At 44.4% G+C, this 24,449-nt stretch overlaps 1 protein-coding gene across 1 annotated transcript; it reads right to left on the bottom strand.

Annotated features, from left to right (window-relative positions):
- Window positions 1–2,284: 2,284 nt before the first annotated feature.
- Window positions 2,285–21,773, bottom strand: LOC119442119 (angiomotin-like). Its single transcript, XM_037706869.2, is given in 14 exon segments — window positions 2,285–5,762; window positions 7,707–7,849; window positions 8,890–9,092; window positions 12,275–12,409; window positions 13,462–13,529; window positions 13,631–13,747; window positions 14,552–14,701; window positions 15,157–15,302; window positions 15,521–15,599; window positions 15,692–15,732; window positions 17,198–17,789; window positions 19,885–20,312; window positions 21,637–21,661; window positions 21,663–21,773. Coding segments are annotated over 14 exon segments (2,244 nt in total). The 5' UTR covers window positions 21,714–21,773; the 3' UTR covers window positions 2,285–5,696.
- Window positions 21,774–24,449: the final 2,676 nt, after the last annotated feature.

Here is a 24,449-nt window from a genome sequence, read left to right as displayed (position 1 = left end):
ATGTGATCCCCTCCACCCTCCCCCATTTACAGTGCAGTGTCTGTGGAATTTTTACCAGGTTTAATGTTCATAGTTTGGCAGGTACATAGATGTGTCCCTCAACACACATGTGGGTTCAATGTCCGATCTCTGTTGCTGTATTATATGGATGAAAATCACATGATAAAGTGGACAAATAATATTTCAACTGTGCATGTGGAAATGAGCCGACACAAACACTCAGTTTCGGGCAAACGAAGCAATAGTCCAGCACAATGCGTTGGCGGGCTAGTTGATGCGAATCCATAATTACTTGTTTAGCGCAAAAACAACGGACACGTGAAAGACGACAGGACAAGGCGCTACTCTCAACTGACATTGTTTTATTGCATCCCTCCTTTATATAGAGCAGAAACAAGAAGAACATGCGCAGTGAGCACCATGCGCGGCAACCACCAGAACATCTGATCGCCAGAGTTGCACTCATGACACATAATCCAAAAAACCATATTCATCGCTGTACAGCGCGGCGGGTTACCCAAGTGTGATGGTGACCTCGGTCTCTGAGGTATTGCTTCAGAGACTGAAAGAGAAGCGCCACAAAAGTAACTGTGTTACTCAAAAGAAGAGGCCTGAAGTTGTGCCGTATTGCCATAGAGTGGCTCACAATCTAAAGAATGTCGCCACAAGACACAATATCCCAGTAGTGTTTTCTGCTCCTCAGAAATTGTCAATGTTGTGTAGCCGTATTTCAAAAACAAGTAAGAAACCAGATTGTGAAAAGAACCACGCGAAGATTGTAGATTGTAGCGTCGGTGTAGTATAAAAGATTCCGTTGTCATGTGGCAAAGTGTACGTAGGGCAGTCAGGCGGCTGTGTTAGCGAGCCCCTTAGAGAACACGAGCGATCTATACCGACAGGCACAGGTTCCCATTTAGCTCAACATTGCAAAATATGCAAGTGCAAAGCTATGTTTCATGACACTACGATTTTGAAAAAGAGCCGTGATACCACCGCCCGAGAATTATCAGAAGCTTTTTTCATACAGTCACTGGGTTCGCAGTGCATTAGTGTGCCTTCCTTAAGCTTGTACAGCACTGAATATGGTTTTTTGGATTATGTGTCATGAGTGCACTCTGGCGATCAGATGTTGTGGTGGTTGCCGCGCATGGTGCTCACTGCGCATGTTCTTGTTTCTGCTCTATATAAAGGAGGGCTGCAATAAAATGATGTCAGTTGAGAGTAGCGCCTTGTCCTGTCGTCTTTCACGTGTCCGTTGTTTTTGCGCTAAACAAGTAATTATGAAGCAATAGTCAATAAGGCTCAATCAAGTACAGGTGTTGGGCTCCTACACTTTCAGCACTCTTTTTGACCCATTGGACTTCAACACTTGCTGCATTTTTTCGGCATAAGAGGATCACTTATAAGCAGTGAAATGAAAAACTTCTGAAATTTCATGCCTAAATCATGGCTGCACCCGGGACACTATAATGATGCCACAGATTTCACAGCGTCTTTCTTTACTCATATTTGTTCTCGTTCTGCAGAAGAGGCCCTCAAAACTTACAAGCCTCAGTTGCAGCTTCTCAAAGGTAGTGTTTCCACTGGTTACTTCGGTTTTTATGTATTCTACACTAAACTAGGCTTGCAGTCATGGCAAGCAAGACTGGCATGTGGTTGCAATTCCAGAAGTGTGAGGTACAAAGCTGTAAAGGACTCTAGAGAAGCAGTAAATCAGTTTATACTGATTAACTATTATTTAAAAGCTCTACTTTCATTCATGTTATGGTAATGGGTTGATTATTAAATAAAAGGAACTTTTATTTTTTTTGTTGAAAGCCAGCCCCAGTCCATCAGTGTGATGTCACCAATATTAAAGTTTTCTGTTTTTTTTTTTCAGCTTCGGGTTGTTGTGGCCCAGTTAATGTTCTCAAAACTTGCGAACTTGTCTTCGGCTCTTTTGAAATACAATGTAGTGCATCTTCAATAATAAAAAATTAACTAAGCATGAGCAAACACCATCACAATCTACGTTGTCATGGCGATCTGGAGTAAGAAACTTGAGGCAGCATTACCACCTGTTTTTCATTTGTTTCTTTTGGCTTGTCAAGCCTTCTCTCATGGCAGAGCTTATTTCGGTATTGTAGAATGGTAGTTTACTAATACAGCTGAAATAATCTTCCTGTTGAGGGCTCATGCTGGGGTGACCTTGTGGTGTAATTGAAGCATCTAATCTGCAAGCTATCTAGTGCATGTGGTATGTTAGCTCGCAAATGAGCTCACAAATGAAGTGACAGGAGAGGAGTTTTTTTTTTTCTTTTCATTTTTTTTTTATTTGTCACGAAGTTATATAAGGAGGCTAACTTCTGCACCAGTTGAACAAATTGTGAAGCAGTGCAGAATACTTACTATACAGAAAACAGCCTTGTTGAATAAAACATTGAGATAATAACCAATGACCCACATTATCTCTGTGCTTGAAAAAAAAAAAAAAAAAACTTGCAGTAAAACAAAACAAACTTGCTAAACATAAATGGCACCAGGACTAGACGATATATTTCTTTTGCAGCAATTAGAACATTGCACAGCAGATAGCATACTAATAAATTTTATGAATAGGAAGGTCTAAAAAAATTTATAAACATAAAGAAGCCAACGTGAATCGGAACAGTCCCCCCTTTTTAAGTGCAGGTAACCTCTCATCCCCAAACATTCATATAGGTAGCTTTTCTGGTTTGCCTTGCCAAAAAACATGCACAGGTGCAAAAAAAGCACGAGGGCATGTGTGAATTTTTCTTTCTAAAAATTAACCAAGTAAGGCAGAGGAGAAAATTTTGTTTCCAGAGAACATCCGGGACACTGGGATACACCAGCTTTTTAAGTCCACAATGTTGCTACATCTCAAGTGATAAGAAAATAAAGGCTATAAGGATTTCACTGTAGTCCCCTTAGCCCTTTTTGACAGCTTACAAATGTCAGACAGACTTCCGATTCACGCCGACATTGCCACTTTTGAGCAAGCACATGTCATTGACGCTACGCTATAGTTTTGTACCAGTAAAAAAAAAAAAAAAAAAAGCAAGGCTCTAAACAATAAAAATTACAAGAAAAACAAATGAACAGTGGGCTTTTGTTTGCTTGTTTACGCCAGCACACACCACAAAGAAAAACAAAACACATCTTTTCATTCTCTGGCATTGTGCATATGCGGCCAGCACACAGTGCTCAATGCGCCAGTCACTTTCTTTCTCAGCACACCCATACACACACACACACGCACCCATATGCTAACAGATAAGCACAAGATATATGTACACCACAAAGCCAAACTGCAGGCAGGTGGCACAGTCTCCTTTAGCACTACAGAGCACTTCCAATGGAAATGGGAAGTTCTGGAACAAAAAAAAGAGCCCCCGAAGGTGACTGCCAGATGTAGCTAGCTCACACTTTCCTGTGGCAGAGACTTGTGCCAATGCACTCTCGATTGGCTCAAAAATGTAAAAGGATCCACTACTAAAGCACACTAAAAAGCTCTTACAGTATTCCACTTTGAAAAAAGAGCTTCCCAATAAAGGCTGCCACACTTGTGAGAGTCAAGCATCGAGAACACAAAGGACCTACTTTGTTCTTGAAGAGACTTGAACGCGATGCAGTACTATTAAGAGAATGTGTGCCTTGTTGCAGAGCTAAGTTCTAGTACAATCGAATCTGCCACGTCACAACAGCGAGGCAGAGGGGAACGTGGTCAACAGTGGAATACTGTATAAAAAGTTTCAGCACAGTCGTACACAACAGTCAGTCATTCCTGCAGGAAAAGGATGGTTCCCACAAAGAGTGCAATAGCACCTGCCGCCTTGTCAATAGGCACCCCATTAACAGAAACGGCGTGGGGATGGATCAGCTGTGTAGACAAAATATGTAAGAGATTCTTTTGTTCTGGACAAGAAATGCACATATCTTCTACAGTCCTTGTATCTCTATCGTGACATCATCTTGCACATGCTACTGCCACAAATGATTGAGTGGCATAGAATTCCACCTTTCATCAATGCACAAGCCTTAGGACTAAACTTGTGCTCAGTGGTGGCTTGTAGAAGTTTCACAATGTAAATGTGACAACCTCGCCACTAACATATTCTGCTTGTGTTGCAGTGCAGAGCTCAAAACTGTTTCCTAAAACACTGCTTTACTGAACTGTAGGCTCTACAAATGTGAAGGCACAACTGAAATCTTACAGTGCTTTTCAACAATGTAACATTTACATGGAATATATTAAAATATTCTTTCAACCGTTTTGTTGCCAAAATGGAGGCACAAGAAAGGCACCAAGGAGCACAAATTATTTGCTCCTAGTTATCAATGCATCCATAATACAAATCATATTGACAGAAAATTAAAAGAAAGAAGACAAATACACAAAAGAAGGGGGGAGGGGGCCACTGAGTATGTGCAGGTAACCGCTTATCAGCTTGATTAAAACAGGCAGCTGATGTTAACGTGACCCTCTCCAATGCTCTTTGACATGCGCAAGAGAGCATTATCCGCAAACTGGCTTGTTCATGGCAGCAGATAGTTTACTAAGCACTCGGTGCTGACACAATCTCTTCACAGCAGGTACAAATGAAGAATGTGCAACCAAATAAGCTAAAAAACTAACACTAAAAGGGACCGCAGCTAAATTAATTCTTTCGCTTTCTTCTTCGGGCTACAAGTGAGCAGCAAAGAAGAAGAAAGAAAAGAAACTTGCACACTGGGAAGTCGTCCGCTCTCTTCTGGAGCACGGAGAGGGTGAAACCACATTTTATAGACCGGCACACACTTCCTAATTTAGTTTTGCTGGCACCAAGAAACACTGACTAGCTTCTTCACAGAGGCACCAGATCACACCACAAAAGGCACACACCTTACAACAAGCCATGGATCCCCCAGCACCCACCAAATTAACATGCACGCTTGATGCAGTGCACAGTCTCGCAGAAGGTTCACAATGCTATGCAAAGGGGCAGGAGAGACCGATTGCACCAGGGCCAGAATGTTATACATTCCATAAAGTGTAAAAGAACACAAGATTCCAACCGTAATGGCACGACCGTCTAAAACAATGCAGGCTTCATTTAGAAGCAGGGCACTAACATTGTTCACCAGTTTCTTTTCCACGTGGTGTAAATATCAGCACAGCAAACTTTGGGACCTGGCACACACACACACACACACCGCTCTGCCTTGAAACTTCGGGGACAAAAAGAAGTGGCACAGCCAGTAAAAGACAGAGAGGACATCAAAAGAATGTAAAAGAGTGCCTCCTGATGACAGTGAAATTGGTGTCTCTTCCTGTTCGTACTAACTCGAGCACATGAAAAGCAAAGACATGAACTCCGCACACGCTATCATTTACCAAGCACTCCCATGTTGGAAACAGTCAAAAACAAAAAGGAACGCATTCCTAAAAAGAAAAATGAAAATCAAGTTCGCCAAGCTCCCTTGTTTTCCTTGTACATCAAACTGGGGCCAGTGAAACCAGCTGGCCAGCCAGCGAGCTGTCTCAGCTGCAGTGGGTGTGATGGTGGCATGCGTGCGTGCGAGTGCAGTGAGGAGTCATCACTGAGGAAGAACAAAGGCACGTAGAGGAAAGAAGTCAGTGAGGCAGGAATGGGCAGCAGCAGATGAGTCAAGTGAGTGATCGCAGCAGGCTTGGGCAAGTAGATGGCTCTCTCTCCTCAGACCCTCCAAAGCCGGGTGGTGGTGTGTTCGTTGTCGAGCCGCAATGTGTCGATTATTGATTCCTGAAGCAGCAAACAAATAGATTGCAAGAAAGTGAGTAAAAACTGCCAGCCACATCATCAGCGCGGTCACTGCCAGCCATGTATAGTGTACAACGTCCATCACTGTCCTTTCTAAGTTTCTCCAGTGTTCTGTGTTGGGTCAGCTCCATTAATGAAGGAGTACTGACATATTACTTTGCGCCTTACACATTGGCATGGCACAAAAGCATCCTGTGATGTAGGCAAAGCATGACACAAATACTAATGATTGAAGGGGATGAGCAACTTGTAGTAGTGCCCATCTCTTCATCAAAGCACAGCTGAAGAAAGCGTGCATATGTGCAGCTTCTTAGAAGTGAATGCTATAGCAATAATCTCATCCTCGTTTGGCGCAAGGAAGACTATTCATGATTTTAATGCTAGTGAAATGTAAGAAAATCAAACCACAAGTTTAAATGCCAACGTGGGAATAAGTTCATAATTTTGTACCGCAATTTCACACAAAGTCATTATCAAAGCAAACCAAGTATATTGATGCTAGTACATTCTCATAGCAGCAATCCACGATGCCAAAGTTACCTACGATAAGCTAGATATGAACTCCCTACAAAAAAGGGAGCATATTTTTCCTTACTCACACGCAACACACATAGGGCAAGGACAGCTCTATAAACCAAACATAATGCCATGCAGTTCAATTTATGTCAATTTATGCCATGCTGTGCATCTGCATTACACCTTCCGAGCACAGAAACAAAACATAGTAGATTACACACAATTAGCTTTATTTTGTCTTAAGTAGGCACACGGTTAGGACATATCGCATCCATGATATAGTTATCACAAATTATGGTAGCAAACATTGAGCTTTTCAGGCTGTTAGAAAGCACACAGCAACAACACAGTGGGCACTATGGATTTTCATCATTCATAGTTCACACCCATGCGTTTACCTCATTTCCCTCGACACGAGCCGATACGCCCATCAATGTTGCCGGTGATTTAAAAGAAAAACTGCAATGCAAAGAGTTGCAAACCTTCAGAATGGTGACTCGAGCAAGCTACAACTGCATTATGACCACAACTACTACAGTAGAATTCATTTTCACCAAGACTGAGTACTTGTGGGCAGCGAGTCACACAGTCAGTTATGTGAAAGTTACAATACATAACTGTGCAAGGCACCTATGGCTAACTATGATAAAATATTTCTGCCACATTAAATTAAATTCTGAGGTTTTACGTGCCAAAACACAATCGAATTATCAGGCACAAGGTAGTGGGGGACTCCTAATTAATTATGACCACTTGGGATTGTTCAATGTGCACATAAACCCAAGTATTTGAGTGTTTTTAAATTTTTATTTTGCACCCATTGAAATGTAGCCAGCATGGCCAGAATTGAACCGGTCACCTCGAGCTCAGCGGCGCAACACTATGGTCACAGGGCTACCACGGTGGGTATTTCTGCCACATCTGCAGTTTGAAAAGCAACCAGATCCTGCTTATCATACTGACCGAAGTTGTGTGATCGTTAAACACAACCTCTTTGAAACGGTCTGCAAAAGCCTCATCATCACAGCCACACAATTCTTCCGAAGCGATGGCATGTAACAGAAAAACTATGTTCTGGGCAACAGTAGTCAAACAAGGGGATGTCTCAGCCTGGCACTAACGTTTTGGCAAGGAGACTGGTTTTTACCAGGATACGGAAACACTGAAACATTGGCTCCAGCCTGAGACGTCCCTTGTTCAATCACAATTTATCCCTTCAAACGTCATCTTCCTGTAAACCTCGCATTGCGGGCAGTACTTTATGATCAATGTACTTGTTGATATATGCTGAATTTCAGGTAAACAACCAGAATGTAAACAAAACAAAGCGAGAAAGTAAAACATTCATTCAATGAGCCAAAGGCTTAATGAACTAGCAACAATATGACATAAAGACAGAATGTTCCTGACCTTGTTGGAGAGTCGGGACCCAAACTCCTTGAGCTGTTCATCGATGCTCTTCTTGGAATCTGAGCACTGTGACTGCGAGACTGAAGTACTTGTTGCACTAGCTGCTGCTTCACTGGTGACCACACCGGAGAGACTAGAAGAGCCTGAAACAAGTTCCATTCTGTCAGTTCAGAACTATCTGTTGCAGAATCAAACACAAATAGAAGGAAGCACCTAAAGCTGCATTAGTTATAATTTCTAGATCAACAGAATTTTGCTTGAATTATCGAAATCTTGGATGAGCCAAAGTGGATACAAATATGGGCCAATGTAGAATGTGGTTTATTACACATGCATTTCTCGTTGCATTCCAGTAGCTAGATGGTCAGTGCAGCGATATGAAAAGATTCATGCATGACCTGGCAGCAACTGTGTCTGTTGCACCATATTGTTGCTTTGCGCATCAACAAATGCATGCAGTAGCCTTAATCTGAGACATGGGCTTCTCTTTGACTATTTACACATCATGAATGTCCTCTTTAAAGCTGGTTTTTGTTTCATTCCCCTACCATGTTTAGCCATAAAGTCCAAATTAACTGAAATACTTGCTTGTCTTGCTTGAGTACGGCAGCTTGAAAGTGCATTGCAAACACAGCAGCCCAACAAAAATATTTAGCTTTGTTTTAATTAACCGAAATTAGCCTACTTTCTGTTACGGCGAGCTCACTGTACTGCACTTTCAGTGATATTTTAGCAAGGAGGAGGCAAACTGGAAGCAAAAGTGGGACTGGGAGTAACCTGTTCACTTTGACTAGTTGATCCCCTCAATGCAGCTTCAAAAGGAAGAACTGTGCAAGCTAAGTAAATTACATACAAAGGCAGGAGTAACAACACTTTTGCTGCTGACAACTCCTCTCTCTTTATGCATGTGTGTGTGTGGTTCTGTGTGTGTGTCACTGGAAACAGCACAAGCTGTGACTCGACAGCAAAAAGCACACAAACAGAATGCTAGCATTCTGTCTTGTGTGCTTCTTGCTGTCGCCTACATGCGTGACACAAGGTTCTCAATTTTGTGACATGGAATGGGTCATGCGTACGTAAAATTCTATCATGCATGACAATATCTTCCTTCAATTCCAAGACAAATGTATCAAAAAGGTATCTTCCAGGCATGGACCACAAATAATGGCAGCGGCATTCTCACCAATCTCGTCCTTGCTGCCTGTCCTGCGATGTGCAGCTGCCCCCGTAGCGGCAGAGCCCAATGTCACAGAGGAAGCTGCCCGGGCATGCCTTGGTCGCCCCATGACAGCACTCTGCAGTACCGCGTCTTTCTCCTGGGAGTGCTGCTGCAGTACCCGAATCATGGCATCTTTCTCTGCGAGCCGGGACTCCAGGTCCTTCAGCCTGCACACAGCAAGAAGGGCACGCGTGAAGATGGGGCTCAAGTCACATGCTCCGTGAGAGCACACAAATATGAATATTACGGCACTGTCATGTCTACAGGCCTTTGTCTTTTATGTAGCACTGTTACTCAATCTCAGCTCCTTAAGTTTTCAAATCCCGCTCGGAGAAGCACGACTTGATTAGTATTTCCATGGAAACCACACAGCCCAACCTTTCTAGACAGTGGCATATATTATTAGACACAAACAAAATGTGAGCAAGTTAGGCCTAACTAGATTGCGTCCTTTCATTTCCACCTTTGCCATTCTTAAAGGTGCCCTGAACCACCCCTCGGACTCCGTGAAAAAAGAGTCCGTGGTTAGAATACGCTGCTATGAACATAGCCAAATTTTGCAGTTGTGTGCAGCGCGTTGAGCTCGCAAATGGAGCGCCAAGTCACCTTTCTCTCACACACTCTCTTTTCAACAGAAGCCTCCTCCTCACTCTTTTCGGGCTGCTTTATTTCGCAATATAGCAGATTCCCATAAGCAGCTGCTATTGACCAACAGCTGACATCAATTAAGAAGGACATTTGGTCCAGTGCGCGCACTTCTTACTGTTACTGTGCATACTTATTGACGCAGTTTAACAAACAAGCTGAAGTAAGCGAAAACCTGCTCTCGAATTTCGATAATAAGTACGTACTTCCAGAAGTAGACGATCGTCTGCTCATGCTTGGCCGCGGCCGCCCGCATGGGAATTAAACTTTGGCCACCCTGCTTTTCCGATATCGGTGCCGTAGCCCTCGGGTTTTGCTAATTCCAACTAGTTTTGAACACTCAACTAGCCTCGAACCATGTGAAACTAAAGGTCAGACTACATACATGCTTGCCAGTGCGCACGAGCTCACTGCTGGCCGCTCCTGGTTAGATGCCTTGGCTGACCTTGCTTTATATTGAGCTATTGATAGCGCTTCAAAATGCGCAAGTTGGATGTGGCTACTATCCATTGGTCAAGCTAGTGCAGGATAAAGCCAGTCTGCACCACGTAGCACAGCCAGACTGGAGCATATGAGCACGCACTCACGCCCTGTCGTGCACAAAGCAAACGCTGCACATATGCACTACAGTTGCTTGTAGCTGCGGTCGTGCTACGTAGCGCAGATACCACGGCCGTATGTATTTAACAAGCAAATACATAACCAGGGATCAAATGGCTGCTCGGATTGCATTTCTAGCGCCTACTGAGATACATATTTAAAATGCTTAGGATGGCCCATAGCAAGCACCTTTATTACAGCAAGATTTCAATAAAATGTTGGGTCAATGCATGCATTGGTGATTATAGAGTCCTACTCCTGGTTACTGTGAAATCCCGTGCAATTATGTGCAGCCATATGCAGGAAGCCAAATGCACAGTGCTCCAGTATCCTATGATATAAAACAACCGTTGCCACTCTGATTCTCTGCGTAACTTTGTCATGCTATTCTTTCAAATAGAAATTGACAAAAATTACTGAGGGCAGCAGGCACCTGTAATCTAATATATTTCAGTCCGATCCTCTTCTGCAGGCAGCACACCAGGCCAACCTTTAAGGTGGTTCACCAAACAACATTCGTTACACACAGGGTTCTCCCCACGGTGGGTGGCGGTGGTTTTGCTGCCCACCACTCCCACCTACCATCCACCTCTATGACCACCCGCCCACCACCGCCTACCTCTCGGGTTAAGTTTTCTGTACTTGGGGACAACTTTCTGTGCCTATGCAGTAGAAGCTGTGAGCGCGAGGGGCCGCCTTCCACAAGCGCGCTGTTACAGGCAAGAATGGACGCTGGCGGGAAGTAGCCGCACACGCTCAAGAGCAAGAAACAAAGGCCAGGAAGCTGGCGGTGAACGTGAACGATCGCGGTACTAGACCTCGGAAAGTGCGACCGTGTGGCATCCCCGTGTGGCATTTCTCAACGTGCGTAGCTGGTATGGCCGCAGAAAGAAGCGCGAAAGAAAGGAGACAGGTGCACAGAAAGAAAGGGCAAAACCCAATGCGTCGTCGCCTCCCCCGCAATAGAATTTTAAAAAATAATAACAAACACGAAAAGTTGCAGTTTCGCTCGAAGGGCAAAGCATCGATTGCGATAGCAAACTAGTGGACAGCTATACGCAGTAAGGATAGTAGTTTTCTTGGCCATATAAACTTGTAAACAGAGGCATACGAACTAAATTAACAAGCATGGTGTCACGCGCGCACAAGCAAACATGAACGCATCTCACTCGATGACTGCAGAAAGTCGCTGTCAAAGCATTGTAGTGAGTAAGCGCAGCAGCGACCGAATTGACCTATGTCCTGCCGCTGGCATCAATGCGAATTAAGCCACGAAAACACAGTGCAAACAGGAAGGACACTGCCCTCGCTGCAGATGGCTTTCAAGATACAGCTGCCCGGGCGGGAGCGCGCGGCGTAGTACCCAGCCTCCCCCCTTGCTACCCACGCCCCGGAGCCTTGCGGCCCGGCGTGCATGCGCGGTCGCTCGGGCAGCGCGGAGAACCGACTGGACGGCACGCTTCCTTTCCACTTCCCGCCCTTGCGTGCGTGCGATTGAGCCGCGATTGCCGGTTCACCCTCACACACTTTCACTTGCATTAAGAGCATTCGGCGCACGGCGACGATTTCATCGGCCGTGGACTTTATACGGAACCTCTCGAAGACGATGACGATGTGCTCCTGGAGTGTCCATATAATTGCTATCGCAATAATAAAAACGAGAGAAAGTCCCCTACCGGTCTTTTTTTTTCTTTCTCTCTTTTGGCACTCTCAACCAATCAGATAAGGTGACCTTGAGTTTTTAACAAGTATCCAGAATAGCACCCGTAAGCTGCATTAGCAGATATGTCTCTTGCATTGTTGCGTTGTGTGATTGCACTCGAACATCTGTTGTGTTATCATTATTCAGTATGTGCCTGTGCCCCCACCTCTGCTCCTCAAATGTTCACCTCTCAAAATTTTCTGGGGAGAACCCTGGTTACACATGCATACACAAAGAACCTGAAAACTATACGCAATGAACCTACAACAGTCATCCACTGTAACATCCATAGAACAATGGCCAAGCAGCTGATGATACACCACGTCACTGCTGCTAATTTTGCCAGAAAAACAGTAAAGCAAAGTCATTGCTCGCAAATGGCAAGGCCAAGGAAGCACTTACTTTCCTTCCTGCTCAGCACACTTTCGTTGCGATGCATATAGCTCGTCCATCTGCTTGAGCTTCTCTGACCGGACCTGTGCAATCAGCTTCTCGCTCTCCTGGGAGGTACGCTCCAACGCAGCTATCTTGGCATCCCTGCAAACAATGTGAAAGTGATCGCAAGTTGTAGAGACTTAACATTTCCACTATGGCTTTTCAAATTTCACAAAAGGCACAACACACAGAAGTGCATCAGGCAATGGCAAACTTTTGAAGCAAGTTTAGGCATCCCCTACAAGCATGCCAGCTCTGATCTTTGTGCTCATTATCCATTTGGTGGAGAACTCAGCACTTGGACACAACTATCCACTACACCATTTCAATGCCATCTGCACAACTAAAACACAGTCACTAACCAATCATTTCGACTTACTGGTGGCACTGTCATGAGCACTATTGAAGCAATGTATAGCAATGACAAATTTTGAATGCAATATGGTGTCTAGTTTGGTTTTTGGAACGTGATTGTCTTTTTGGGATGACCGTTTATCAGACGCTTCGTTGATTTAGTGCCAAACTGCACTTAAGATTGACTACACTTAAGATTGCCAACTCAACAGCGCAGCAATGTTGCCAATAAGACAGCACAGTTACATTGGAACCGTATGATGAGGCATCAAAGCAGGCCCATACATAGATGGGAGCAGCAACCAGTGCACGACCGCACTGCCGGGTTGGATGCACCGGCGCATGAGTTGATGCATAGCAGAGAGCATGGTCGGCCGAAGTGGTATGTTCGAATGAACCGCTCCAAACGCTTATACATTTGAATTATCGGGCGTTTTCGCACATTAAAATACAAATAATTTTCACAAGACCACGACATCAGCTAGAATAAACTGGAAGTTCAAATTAACAAGATTCCACTGTGTTTGGCCATTTTTTTTAGTACCCTTGTTGAGCAAAAAATTGGTCAGCTGTATTACCACATCACAGATTGAGACGAGATCTGAACCAAGAGAAAATGGTGCTGGTAGCATTTTACGTGGTACATCGTTATCTGTGTGGTCCCGGTATGTCGCACTTCTCCATGCCTGGCATATATACAGCATATGATGGTGAAAATGCCACTTGGTAGGAGAGTCTATGCTAAAACCATGCCTGCAACAACCAACAACAGCAAAAACAAGTTGTGCAGCATTACGTACTTTGGCACAGAAGCAGCATCCACAGCGATTTGCCGCATTGTGCTTTCCTCCAGGTATCTCTGCTCCCACTGGAAGCATAGAAAACAATACGAGGCTTACAATGTGACCGAGAATTTCACATGCTGCTCACATGGCACATATGCCCTTCCATTTTGGACTGGCTACCCACCTTTGCCACTTCATTTTCCAGGCCAATTATCTTCTCCTCATACTCTCTCAATGTCTTCTTGAGGATCTCCACATCCTCCGACTCCTTTCTTGGATTGCTAGGTGATTTACCATCGGTCTGAAGGCACAAAAAATTCAGCAATTTTACTAACAACTCAGCAGATCAGATGCGTTTTAGACACATTTTACACAGCAAGCAATGGGCAGACTGCTGTTGATAAGCAGTATTGCCAACCTGCAACTTTAGCTAATCTCTGGAAGCACACCTCTAAATATCCTGGCATGTGAATGAAATTGTTTTTAACACTGCCTGTGAGCCTCCTTGAGTTCCTGCTCAGTGAGTCACACTTTTCAGAGTACTTGGTTAGAATGCGAAGTTAAAATGTGAAATAGAACTGAGCATTCACATTTAACAAAGAGTTACCCAATTATACATGTAACAGCACATTTTAGTGGTGCACTATGAAAAGCTACAGCGCTCCATTTACAGCATTTTTTTCCCCTTGATTTTCATTTTTAGCTTTTCTTTCTTTTCAGAGCTGCAACAGAGTAACCAAGATTTTTTTATTATGCACATGGTACATGTGCACAAGTTGTGTATGAACACCTGGAACTAGCAGTGTTCAAAAAAATGAATAATAAGAAAAGAAATACGGGGATGAGCAACATAGGTTTCAAACACACCAATTGTGAAGAATATTCCTAAAGTACTCAAAATGACCTGGTATCATATATCTACAGGAACAAATCTGTAGGGTTGGCATTATTAAAGAAACAGAAAAGCAAATAAAGAATTTATTCGAATGAGAATCATTTGAGCATGTATGCTGTGACAAAATAACTGCAGTCAACTGAGAAAGTCCGTCAAAAAGTACAGAAAGCTCCTGCAATGTGTGTCATAAGACAGAGACAGGTGACCCACCTTTTGTGCGGTTAGGTTTTCTACATCCCGCTCCAGCTGGCTTCGGAAACGCTTCTCCATTTGCAGCCTCCGTTCACTTGCCATCTGCATTTCAGCTAGATGCTTCTGAAGCTGACCAGCCCGTTCCACATAGAACTGCTTCTTGCGACACTGCAAATAAAAAAAAAGGAAAACATAGTGTGACACAGTGTTTCTCGAACACATCAAAGAAGTAGAAGGAAACAATGACAGGCAGGTTTTAAAAAATTCCACTACTTAACAGAACAAGATTGAATATAATGCTAACATTGCATGTCAAGAACTATAACTAGAAGTCTAGACAATTAGCTCACAATACTCAGTGTGCTCAACATCATAAATTTACCAAATCTATGCCCCATTGACAACCCAAGTAGTATACCCGAGGCCCAGACAGAGCAGGGCGCACGACGACTATATAAACACGCACAGTGAAATGCACGGAAGAGGATGTAGTGGTTGGAGATCCCAGAGTCAAACAACCTGTTACACTATGGAAAAATGTTATCATTCAACACACATGCACACATGCACATATAGTTTGCATGTGGACGCATCCTTCAAGCAGGCATGTTGCCAGTTCCTACCTCTTCTTCCAACTTGACCACGTTGGCTTGTGCATTGTTCAGTGCATTGTCAAGAATATCGATGTGGTTGCGCTGCTCCTGCAGCGTCGCTCGTTGTGCCTGTAGCTCGATCTCCTTGCGCTCCTTCTCAGCAGTCAGCTCCTTGTCTGCGTAAAGCAAAACAGGAATTGCACGGCTGCAAAACTCCCTTAGGCAAATATATAATGATTAATGTTACAAGAATACCACAAGTACTACATGAATAGAACATCTCTCACTGTGCACCTATCGTTAAATGAAGTTGCACACATATGTCTGCACTCGAGTCACCTCAGATTGGGTATCTCGTATATGTGTATGCAAAACTAAATGAAGGGTTACTTACTTTGCGTGAGAAGCTGTGCAATTAGCACATCCCTTCTGCTGACTTCTTTCTTCAGTTCAGAGTCACCGTGATCTGGCAGCTGCGATTCAAATGCATGACACATTTTAGAACTCTTGGCAGTACATAAAAGAAAGAACTAGATGTGATGTAAGTAGTCATTGCAACACTTACCGATCGAATGGACAGCTGTGCCAGCGTGGTATCCAGTTGCTCTGTACAAGTAAAGTAAACAAATACAATTTAACCTTCCTTGCATGAAAATGCGGTTCTAGATACAGCTGTGCATGAATAAGCCCCACAGTGAAATACAAGGATCATTCCTAAAGAACAAGCCCTCGTGTTTGCTGACTTTTTAGGTCGATGACACAGAAAACTACCAAGTGCTGTTTTGGTTCCCTTGGTCAATATGACCTGTGCAAGTGCATGCGCACGCGCACACACACACACAAGAAGACATGAAGGAACACAACTTTTGTTCCCAATATGGGGTGTGTGCAAGCTCATATTACTGCCTGTCTTGTCCCCTTGCCCTTTCTGACCTCATTTTGTGCAGTGTCACATAAATTACTGGGCACATGCTCATTAATAATTATGCCCTTCTTCTGGTTTACTTCTCTAGTAAATAGTAACTTGTACATGCTAACGGAGGTTTTAGTCTGAGCCACAATGCATTTAAGGCCTTGACAGAGGTCTAAGGGTTACAACTGTATTGCAAACTGACCTCAATGACTACCCCATTTAACTCCATTAACAAGACGAAATTGCTGCCCCTCACGTGAAAGGAAACAGCCACTATGCTACGAAAGCACTCTTTACTGACCTGTGACAAACAGTTTCTTGAGAAACACCCTACCAATGCTAAAAGTGTCAAATCCCAAAATTGTATTTCAGGAACTGCCAAGGAGTGTTATCAAAGAATAGTGACCATTTCAGTTGAGGGGTGGTGCAGCCCTCCCCTGAATCGAGGTGATCAAGGTGAGCAAGAGCTTGAAAGCTTAGAGGTCTAACCTTAGCTATATGTAAACCCACCACACAATGCCTCAATAAGTGCAAGCCACAAGAAGGCAGGCTTATCCTTCCCCTTAATAATGGTCTTAAAAGCACTGACTGACGAGGATGGCTGAAATTTAGGCTTCTCATAATTTTATCTCCTCTCTATTCCCGTGGTCATTTTTAGGCATGATTAACCTCCCAAAAAAGCACAGTGGCTCACCAATGACAACCACGCCACTTTCTAGCAATTGCGAGTAAAATGACAAACTAGCTTTTGGTCGCGCATGACCCGAATCGTATGGCTGATGATAGACAGGCAATACAGACTAGTTCAACAATGACAGACCAGTGCTGCCATCCTTTCACAATGGTAACACTATGCTGGTAATGGATGATTTTTTGGCCAATGCTGCAAGCAGTGATGGTAAGAAAACACATTCAACATGTGTCTGTGGTGTCTGCACACTCAATTACCTTGCTGATATCAGGTTAACCGCAGTACCATGGAATCAGCCATATAGTTTAAAAGCATCCACACTAACAAAATCACGGGAAGATGCTACACAGACCACGGGGTAGCCCAACTGCACTGCCTGACTACACTTCGAAATGACCCTCATGCTTTTCACAAAGTGCTTGCAATCACAGCTGCCTCCGTCTTCATGATGACCATAAAAGGCCTACCTTTGAGCCGGCGTGACACCTCTTGTGACTTGCTGAGCTCCCGCTCAAGGCGAGACTGCATGGCAGCGTGCAAGCGTTCACGCTTTTCTGTTGACTGTGCTAGGCTGTCATGGTCGTTCTGTAGCTTCTGAAGCTCCAATTCCAGCCGCTGCAGCCGGGACACCTTGCTGTAGTACATGTCTAGCTCAGCCTTCAGAGCGCTATTCTCTTCAAGCAACTGCTGCACCGCCTGCACTGCAGTCTCCGGTTCCAAGGTCATGGCACTTCCACTGGGACGAGCATGTGCCTGATGCTGTTGCTGTAGTTGCTGCTGCTGTAGCTGTTGCTGCTGCTGTAGTTGCTGCTGCTGCTGTAGTTGCTGCTGCTGCTGTAGTTGCTGCTGCTGTTGCTGCTGGTAAAGAAGTGCAGCTGCAGCAGCAGCCATGTTGGTTTGCTGCTGCAACTGCTGTTGGTACTGCTGCTGCATTGATTGGTGCTGCGAAAAGATGCGTGGCGGCGATCCCCTACCACCACCTACGCCTCCACTTGCTGCTGCCTCAATGTCAGCTGCTGCCACCTTCCAACGTGGAGAGCTGCTGCCTCCATTCACAACCTGCAAGAATGAGAGAAACAGGGGAATTTTGATGTTGTTGAACACATCTACCGATTTTTTTAAATGCGTGTATGTGTCTCGATAATCACAAGCCCATGAGGATAAGAGAAATGAAGGGGCAGCAAATAGGATGCAATAAAACATGAGGGTGAGACATGAAAAACTGTGAAGCAGGCCAGCCTGCCTCGGCAAGTGGGGCCAGTGTGGCACAAGTACAGCTCGTCATTTGGCGAATGCGCTACCTGGCTCCCTTAGTAATCTACTAGGTCCACCCACAATATGCATTATGTAGGAGTTTATGCCAACTTTTTGTTTTTTGTGCATTCACTGCACACCGATAATAATCGAAGAAATCAAACAAGCCATGACAGCAGATTGCTAAATAATAGCTAAGCATGAACTGACAGTAATCAGCATTATGAACTGATGATAATCTGCATTGAAATTGAACCGTGTTGGATTCCAACTAAATTTCGTCAGATAAAGGCTACAAATACGAACCTGTTGTTGCACTCAGGGCAAGAAGCGCCAAACCTCATGATGCCATATAATGCACAGCCATAAATAGACGGCCCAATCACAATTAGCATGCTATGTGGAGGCCGCTCCACAGACACAATGCTAACAGGCTAGCAGCATGAGCAATTCAATATTACAACATGGGCATTCGGCAGAGTTATTGATAGCAAAGGAGGCAAGCAAGCTAGAAATAAGATTAGCAGTTGCAAACTGAGTGTGCAGGAGGCAATGAAAGTACAAGCTGCACTTCGTACCCTACACATTCTCACTTGTTAAGCAATACAGGCAGAAAAAGCAGCGGTGACCAAATGTCACGCTTAACAGTGTATTTTTTATTGCAAACTGGAAACTGAAAATGTTCAGGTTCTAGTGAGTTTTGAATGTTATTCAGGTCAAAACACATCACCATCATGATAACCACTGCCTCAAGACTGTGATTTTTGTTCTCACATAGCACATGCCATATCAATTTACAAACACAATGCCCTCATATTCCCACATTGCCTTCTAAATTCCTAAAGTGAATGGAAGTGTAAGCATAGAAAGCCTCACATGTACTTCACACATGTGATAGTTACAGACAGTATACGGGACAAATGGGGCATGCAAGTACAATATTTTGTGAGTGTTATATGCAATAAGCATGAACTCTGGGCGACAATATTGTTTGAAAAAGAATATCCATAGGAGAAAAGAGAGCATCGGTTCTATTGCACCAACATTTTAACAGTGAAACTTATACAGTGCAAATGCTGAATTTCATAAACCTTAACAACATTAAAATGGAATCGTACGAGTGGTAAGAAGTACAAAGCTACACATGTTTGCTGCATACCTTTGTGCTGCCTCATACGAACTCTGCACAGAGCTGATAAAACAGGTGCTATAGAATACAACGGGGAAAAAAAAGTAGTCTGCTTGTGGATCAAGGCCACAAAGCCAAAGCACAACTGCCCAGAAAGGCTTTTTCCATTGTTTACTCGAGGCGAGCGCCACAGCCGACACATGTTTTTATCCAAAAGTATTATTAGCAAATGCAAGAAACATATAAAAATTGCTGCCAATACAAATTTCTTGCTAGTTTCCCATGCCCTGCAGTAAAACATGGCACACAGGATTTTAATATAAACTCAAAATTGGGAAACATTGATTCACAACTGTACCGATTCGGAATGAATGATCCGAGTGCCCAGCTCACAAACTGCCACACATACCACAGAAGTCTGTCAAATAATGCAGAACATACTGATACTGCATTTGCAATAGACATATATAGTACTGAACTTGAAGCTGCACACACACACACAGATTATTTCTGCCATCACCCTAGTCGCAGTACATTGTGGCAGATTCCTTACTACAATTTGTAACTTTTGATCTGTCATTGCACCATCATAATCACCATCATTATCATCATCGCTCTAATTCACTCAATGCCCTCCAACTATTCCTGTCCCTGGATTGTGCAGCCTGCCCACCGCCACCCCCACCTTCTCGCACCCAACAAAAAGACACTGTTGATGCCCCAGCTTGCTTCATAGCTTCAAAAGAGATGCACACTACAAATGTAGCTCACCTGGCTGAGGTCGTTGTGTGAATGGGAAAAGGAGAAGCTTCCCGTGGAGCCCTTGCGTACACATTGAGGGTCCTTGTGTACTTCCTTGGCAAGGTGCTTGAGCACTTCCGACTGGTCCAAGTAATGCTTGGGTATCTCGGTGATTTCACGCACAGGCGCATTTGCTGCTGGCAACGGTGTCATGCCCTTTACAGGACCACTCTCAGGTGGTTTCCCATAGAATGGTGATGTAAAACCATCAATGGAACTGTTGTTTCGAATCACAAGAGTGTTGGAACGCGAGCTGAGCTCGTCCTCGGTGAGCGCTGTTTCCTCGCCCTGGGGTTCCTGTCGCTCCCCGCGTCTCAGGGCAAGTCGTTCCTCTGCACTCAAGTTCTCAGTCGATGTGGAGACATCTGTCTCGCTCCCAGAGCAGCTCTGGCAGTAGCCTGCATAAAGACAGTTTCATTGTGTTTACTGCTGGGTACTTGACTCGGGCCTTAACAAAGAAAAGGAGAAAGCTTAAGGAATATCACAGCACATGGTGAAACTGCAACAATTTAGAGTTGAAAAGTAATTTCTTTTCACTGTTCTTGCCGTCTCCTAATATACAGACACCTAATCATATATGCTCTAGAAAGTGAAGAGATAGTAAAATGAAATATTTGCGATCTGTACAAAAATATACTCAATAATCAAACTGCATAGCATCCGAATAAGGCTCAAATTTACATCTAAACTCCTCTAATATACCCATTTTTCTTACTTTAATGATTGGCAGCTGTGAATTTGTTGGGACCCATATCATATGGTGTGTCAATGCTTTGTACACCACTGTACATATTCATAATGCCATATTACCAGATTTGCTTTCTAGTTTTGTGCAAGGAATAGGGAGTGTCATCTGCACCTAGCATATGAACTGCTGAAAAAGGAACATCTTGCTTTGAATGTAGACAGACCAAACATACACATCTAGTCACTGATGAGTAAGTCTGATTAAATCAATGACAAAATAAAATGAGCATAATTTTAAGTGACTCAATGCTCATGCACAGCTAAGTGAAATGGAATAAAAATAATTTTAAATGGAAATCATAAGGATTGACCTATCCATCCACACGATGCCACACCAGGTAGTGATGACGGTGAAGCAAAACACATAATGCAGAAGAAAGCGTTAGAGTCAATGTAATTATATGTCGTATATGAGGTCAGAACATATCAAGCCAAACATAAAAGAAAGTATACAGTGTAGGTAGGCTTTTCAGATTATTTGTGCGACAACACATCACCATCGCAGGCACTCGAGGAGATCCAAAGCCTGAGAAACTGCTCTCGTGGGAGAAGGGCCATGATTGCTCGCACCACCCTGACACTAAAACAGTGCTTTTCATTTACACATCCATCAGCTGATCAGTCATGAGAAATTTGTTTAACATTTGCATCAGAGATTTTGCGCATCAAAGCTCACTGTACGTAAAACTTTAAAAATTCGTGATCGGTACATTTTAACGTTCCAAGGCCACAGGCTGGGTCTTGTGCTGTAGATAATGGAGAAACCGCCTCTAAGTTCACACAACTGGCAAAAACGATTTAGAGCAAATGGCGGAGCTCACCGAGAGCTAACGTCGCACTATCACGAAGACGCTCGCTGCTTCCGACAGCAATCGCTGCGGAAGTGCGCGATAGCTAGGCTGCGCGTACGTGATCATCACAACGTTGTACTATGAAAACGACGGTACACAGGCAATAAACACGCGCAGTACTTACTCGATTGGTAGAACGGCGTTTGGCCACTGTGGGTGGCAGTACGATGTGGAGGAGAGGGTACTACGCACAGCTTTCATCTTCAAGCGTTGATTGATATTGTAATAGTTTCACACTGTCATCCGCTCGATCATTCGCGCATGCTGCAACAAAGGCAAGAGTACGCACACATAAGAATAACACGAATTAGAACACGTAATCGACACCGCTGTTGTTACCCCAAATCCAGAAACGCAATGCTGCAACAACACGAATTGCAAATACGCTAACGATCGCATCGCTAGTCATCACAGTGTGCGACTCAGACAAAGCAAGCGCTGATCGATGTCATGGTACGTTATCACTGCGACCAAACCACAACAAAACGCGGGACGCCGGACGCGGGACGAGCACTTTATCGTAGGAATGCGAGCCGTGTTGCTTGTCTCGGGGCCGCCAAGTTACGACGTATCGCACACATAGGAACACACAGACAATCCTAACGCAAATGACAGTCAAATCCAGGTCGCAGAGGTAACACACAGATTACACGCAGAAATATGACCCCCAACCGGGAATGCTTGCGTTGCCGAGACATTGGAGGCCGCACAGTCTTCCTCAATGTATGAAACGCAGCACGTTCTGCTCCATTTTCGTTTCCCGCACGGGACGCATACGGCCCGTATGTGCTTGCCACAGAGCAAGACAGAGAGATCGTCGCAGACACACCTCACAGAGGGCCCTTACGCACACTAGACGCATCGGCACAACATCCAAGGCATCCGGAGTCCGCTCGGGCGTCCACGATTACGTGCGCATTCTTCAGTCAACTGGCTTTAGGCCTATCCTCTTCGTTCGCGATGGGTGCTCCGGGGCCGCCGCAGCGCCTTCCGTCCCGTACTCGCCAAGCGGGCAACAGAACACCACTGATGCTTACCTTATGCTGCAGAGTTGTTCGTAGGCTTGGGTCGCAGTCGTACGCGTTGGTCGGTTTCGCGAGAAAACTCAAAAATGAGAGCGCAGAAACGAAACGTGTTCGAGCAATAAAGCACACTAAAGACACGGAAAGAAAAGAAATGTTTGGAATTCGCCCACGGATAAACGCTTACGAGGAGGAAGGAAGCGCATTCTCTCCCTCTGGAATTTCAGGCTTAGCGGAGAGAGCGGCGGCTCCTGGAGAGTTGGGTGCAGCGTTGGTTGCGCTATAAAACCGGATGGTGCCTATTCTGCCGCTTTCTCCTACGCGACAGAAAATAGTTCTGCATGTGAAACTTAAAACACACGTTTATATTCACATTTTAACACAAAATACAATTTATTCACCGGTAAAACCATATATGAACCTTTATTAATTTGAGCTTATTGAACTGAAAGAAGTATATTTTATCACGTCTGTCTTGCTCCAGCGGAACACGACGACGTCCGCGCGCTTTCGTTCTCTCCACATTGGCTCGACGGGGCGCGGACGACGCTGTACGTTCCGTTACGCCGCATGGAACTCCCGATACGGAGTTTCGAGTCACGCGTCGGCGACTGACCAATGAAAGGGCGCTCAGCGTGTCTTGCTTTTGGTTCTCTTTTTGTGCGTAAGAACTCCGCTGGTGAGCTCCGCTGGCTAGCAAAGCAGATGGCTCGCTCGCGGTGACGCCGTAGTGGCTGCTAGTGCGCAGAGGATGCGGAGTACCCCCTCCTCTCTTCTGTCGGTGATTCTTGCGTTGTTTGCGACGGCAAGTTGGCTTCCTCTGAGCTCCAATAAGAAACAGAAGAAACTGCCAACTGCAGCAATGTCAGCGCTCCGAACAGTCACGTGTTCGGCTACGATTCTAGTCATATTTGCGCTGTTTATCTGAACAACGGTGTCAGAAATTAGTATGCGTTTTGTTACAATGCATTTTACATACCGCAGCACACTTACAATTTAATGCACAGTCGTCTCTAGCGTTTGAAGCAAATACAGTTTTTCCGTAAAATTGCGGCCAGTCTCAAGATTTTTGACGAAATCGGTATGCTTTCACTTACCGGCAGAGCCATAATGGGCGCTGCCCAACCCCCCCTCGACATTCTGTGCATGTTTTGGTGATCCCCCCTCTCCGCCCCCGCTTTCAGTGGTGCCCGGCTTCAGTTCCACAGCTGCATTTGTGGTCTAAAGAAGCGATTAAAGTTATTTATTATAACCTTCTTAAATAGCTAACTGAGTATTGTGAATTCTGGAAGTGAAGTCCGCCTCTTCAAGTAATCCACCTGAAAAGGAGGAACGTGAGTTTTCCCTTACCACCTTTTTTTTGTCTATGTAGGCTAATCTTACTCGACCCGACCGCAGCTTGTCAACCCCCCCTCCCCCCCCCAAAATATAATATATATATATATATATATATATATATATATATATATATATATATATTCTCCTGCTGCAGACAACTACGAATCTCTGGCATAGCTTCTGCGATTACGCGCTTGCAACGACCTTGTTTGGCAGAATGAATGAAGAACACGTCGATTTCTTTCTTTCTTTTTTTTTTTGCGTAATACCATGCGGAATGTCTCCGGTATTAAATAAAAAGCACATCGAAGCAAGCTTTCATAGCGGAGTTGCAATACGCGCGTGGAATACCTTTACCGTCTCTTCAAGGAGGAAACATGTTAGAAGTCACTCAAAAAGCGTTACATATTCGCAGGAGGAATAGAAATAACTATAATGACGGCCGCTCTCCAAGACTAGAAGTCTTCTCTCTCAAGCTCATAAGGAAAAGCTACGTCGCCGGGGCAGAGGATTTACGCACTAACTCGATATCGCAGTCGATGTGTGCTTCTCATTCGCACGCCTAACGTAACGTCGT

Source organism: Dermacentor silvarum, chromosome 2 (genome assembly GCF_013339745.2).
Source record: "Dermacentor silvarum isolate Dsil-2018 chromosome 2, BIME_Dsil_1.4, whole genome shotgun sequence".
NCBI lineage: Eukaryota > Metazoa > Arthropoda > Arachnida > Ixodida > Ixodidae > Dermacentor > Dermacentor silvarum.
This window is presented reverse-complemented; position numbering and strand designations above follow the sequence as displayed.